This window comes from Hordeum vulgare, chromosome 1H (genome assembly GCF_904849725.1).
Source record: "Hordeum vulgare subsp. vulgare chromosome 1H, MorexV3_pseudomolecules_assembly, whole genome shotgun sequence".
Lineage (NCBI taxonomy): Eukaryota > Viridiplantae > Streptophyta > Magnoliopsida > Poales > Poaceae > Hordeum > Hordeum vulgare.
Genome location: NC_058518.1, coordinates 431,744,202 through 431,747,772, shown reverse-complemented (window position 1 = coordinate 431,747,772; position 3,571 = coordinate 431,744,202). Strand labels below are relative to the sequence as shown.

Here is a 3,571-nt window from a genome sequence, read left to right as displayed (position 1 = left end):
CTAGCGTCGGTTGTGAGAAGGCGACATGTGCGTATTTTAGGAGATCATTCATTCAGTATTCAGGAGGAAAAGAAATAGTGCTGGCATGCAACTGACGGTCCTGATTGACGCAAAAATGCTGCCAGATGGTGTGCATGTGATCTGCGCTGTCTGCCTGAACTGATGATCCTGTATTTGTGTCGCTCCAAATGGAGTACTACTTGCTTACCATTTCAACACGCGTGGAGGAGGAGCTCGGTATAAAGCGGCACACCCAGCCAATCCTCCGACCCGGCCCCTAGAGCCGAGAGGTTGAGAGGTCAAGATTAGGCTGAAGACGCCCACACACACCCACCCATCATCGTCCCTCACCAACCCCTCCTCTCACGACCATGAGCAGCTCACGGGTGGAAGGCCTCATCCCCTTCATCTACAAGGCCATCAAGGACCACCGCCGGAGCAGCAGCCGGGCCGCCTACCGAGACGCGGAGGCGGAGGACGCCGTGGACCTCGGCGACACGGACCAGAGGCGGCGCTGGCTGGAGCAGGAGCTGCGGTCACCGCTCCGCGCCGCCGCCGCCGCCCCGGCGTCGACGCAGCGACACGGGCGGAACCGGTCGCTGGAGGAGCTGGCGGGCCAGGTGGGGCTCTCGCCGGGCCGGCGGCTGCCGCTGCCAAAGGCCAGGAGCGTCCGCGCCTTCGCCTGCATCGGTGCCGGCGCCGCGTGACCGCTGCCCCGCCCCAGCACGCCGGCGCATAGCCCGTAGTCCGGTAGACGTGGGTGGATTCATGCTTTGTAGGTCAAGTGCAGTAGTGTAAGTTTTGGTTGAAGCTGTGCATACGTACGTATGAGCGATTCGTTGTATGACTGGAGTTGGAGATTGTAAACGAACAGATACTTCTCTTTTCAGTTTTGTTTCACAAATCCGACTTCTATAACTACCGAACGTTATAAATTGTCCGTGTGTTACGACAGAAGAAAAAACATACTCATGAACCATGCTTCTCTACGGACTAAACAATTACCTTCCAGCCGGCTCATCCTGCTCTCGTGTTCATCGTCTCTTTTGTTTACCACGTAACCGGGCGGACGAGCCGTGACCGTTTTCCTGAAACAATTTCATCGTTTCAGGACGTTGTTTCTGCATCTTGGAAGTAGTTGACCGCAAAAGAAGGGAACCCAGACGTGACGACGACGACTTCCATCGGAGCAAGCCAAGAGCTCGCCAGCCGCCCCGCCACCAAGAGCTCGCCGGCCGCCTCCTCTCCAGTCCGGCAAGCAACGGGATCACGCCGCCTCCTGTGGTCAGATCCCGCCGCCGGGGAGCTTCCCCGCTCGTTCCTGCAGCATCCTGAGACGAGCCCGCGTGCCCGACTCTCAGTCGAGCATGGATCCCGGCTGGGTAGTGCTTCTGCAACGTGACTTTCGTTGCGAAAATTTCTAAAACTCGATCGTTGTTGCAAAAAATTCTTCCGTAAAAATACCTATATTACAGAAAGACGAAGAAAAAAATTCTGCAACAAGCAAATTGTTTCTGAAACTCGACCGTTGTTTCAGGAATTAATGGATCCAAAGTTTATTTCTTGTAACAAAGCGAAAGTTTCCGCAACTCGAACGTCGTTTCAAGAAATAACTACTGACCATGCGGCCAGGATGCGGGGCGTTAGATCGGCATCCGACGGCTAGCTAGGTGACGATAATTTTTAAAAATCATCCGACGGACGCGTAGCGTTCCCCTAGGATTAGAAGCACTAGGGATGAGACTACTGATCCCTTGCTTTCATTAGCCCCGTCCAAGGCCGTAGGATTAGAAGCATGTAGGTCGTCGAATCTGCTAATATAAATCTCTGTGTGGATTGTTGTTGGATTGATTTGTTAATTAGGTGTGTCGTCATAACTGCTCCCGCTAAATTAGCTCGCACCTGTATCCTCGCTAAACACCTCTCTCCTGCTGTTTATTCCTCCTCGAGTAGATTCCTAATCTGCAGATATTTTTTATAAACGTGCGGCCCACACATGCAACCTTCTATGTTTTCTGTACAATTACGTTTGCTTCTAAAAATTGCTTCCTTTTATAAGATCTCAGGGCATATATTTGCTTCCTTTGACTTGTTAAGTTGCTTCCTGCAACTTGTTAATCTGCTTCAACTACAACCAAAAGTGTTTTGATTGAACTGAAATGCATGTACGATCTAATAGAAATTTGTGTCACACAGCAAGAATTTGTTTATGCCAACAAGAAAATTTGCTTCTATTGCAACTTGTATTTGCTTCTATGGACAACAATTAAATTTGCTTCCACTAAAACATAAATTATACATTGTTTCCAAGCAAACAAAAAAATTGCTTCCAAACAAAACGGAATCTGCTTCGATTCGACATCGCCCTAATACAATAAAAAAATAGAAAATAATTATCTTACTACAAAAATATGATACAAGGCAGACTGTCTTGGGCTATAGCAGCCACGCTAGGGAACGCATACGTGGAAGATTGTTGAAAGGAAGTTGTTGCCTTCATGATGGCAACAAGCAATGGGACGCCGAAACCATGAATTAATCGTAACACAGTGATATCCTTTTGGTTGCATGGTGACGGAAGATATAGCTCACGCATTCAAGCACGGGCACACATGTGTTGCCGAGTCGATGGACTACACGACAAGGACATCCTCATGGAGGGCGTTGGTCACTATCTCCGCTCATGTCTCCACTGTCTCCTTCATCGCCTTCAAATTGACACTGCCAGCATTGTGGGGAGAGGTCAATGCGAGGTGTTTGAGACACCAATAATGTATGGTTGGCGTGGTGTAGCGCGGAACATCTTAACAAAAGAAGTACACATGAGGAGATGAGAGATGGTTTGATATATCACAACATAAAGGATAGGCAATGGAGGCATAGAAATATGGGATAAGTATGGCCTACATGATAACATGAAGCAACGAATTGATAGTATGTCAGAATATAAATCATCGGTAGTGGAAGCGTGGAAAGTTGAGATGAAGAAATAATTCATTGTTATAGAAACATGTATTAAACATAAAAGTAGGAACCATGACTTACACGTAAGAGTGATTTGATCAATCAAAACATATATGATAGACCGTCGAAGCATATAAATTGAGATAAATAGAAAATTCAATACTACAGGAACCATATGCGAAACATACAAGTAGGAAGCATGGATTAGACGAAGGAGAAATTTGATTGATCAAAACATACATGATAGACAGTGGAAGCATAGAAAATTCAGTACTATATGCAGAATAAAATATATATGAAACACGCCCGACACGAAGCAACAAGTTGATCTATCACAACATACATGGGGTGGAATTTTGATTAAAATGGTGTTGATCAAATAGAACATTAGAAACACACACAAAAGTAGAAACAAGGACTATGTAAGAAAACTTTGTATACCAAAGAGACACAGTTAATATAATATGGGCATGGCATTACAATGGTGATAGCAATGACAGAGATAAAATTTTAATAAAGATGAAGAGCAAGTGTGGAAGCATTCTATCTAACCAAAGGAGCGTATGAAGTATAATTTTGAAGCCCTCACAACATGAAGCATCAAAAT

General features: G+C 46.3%; 1 protein-coding gene across 1 annotated transcript; it reads left to right on the top strand.

Moving 5' to 3' along the window:
- Positions 1–226: 226 nt before the first annotated feature.
- Positions 227–889, top strand: LOC123412893. Its single transcript, XM_045105855.1, has one exon. It carries the CDS (start codon positions 372–374, stop codon positions 705–707), a length of 336 nt encoding a protein of 111 aa, XP_044961790.1. The 5' UTR covers positions 227–371; the 3' UTR covers positions 708–889.
- The last annotated feature ends 2,682 nt before the right edge of the window (positions 890–3,571 follow it).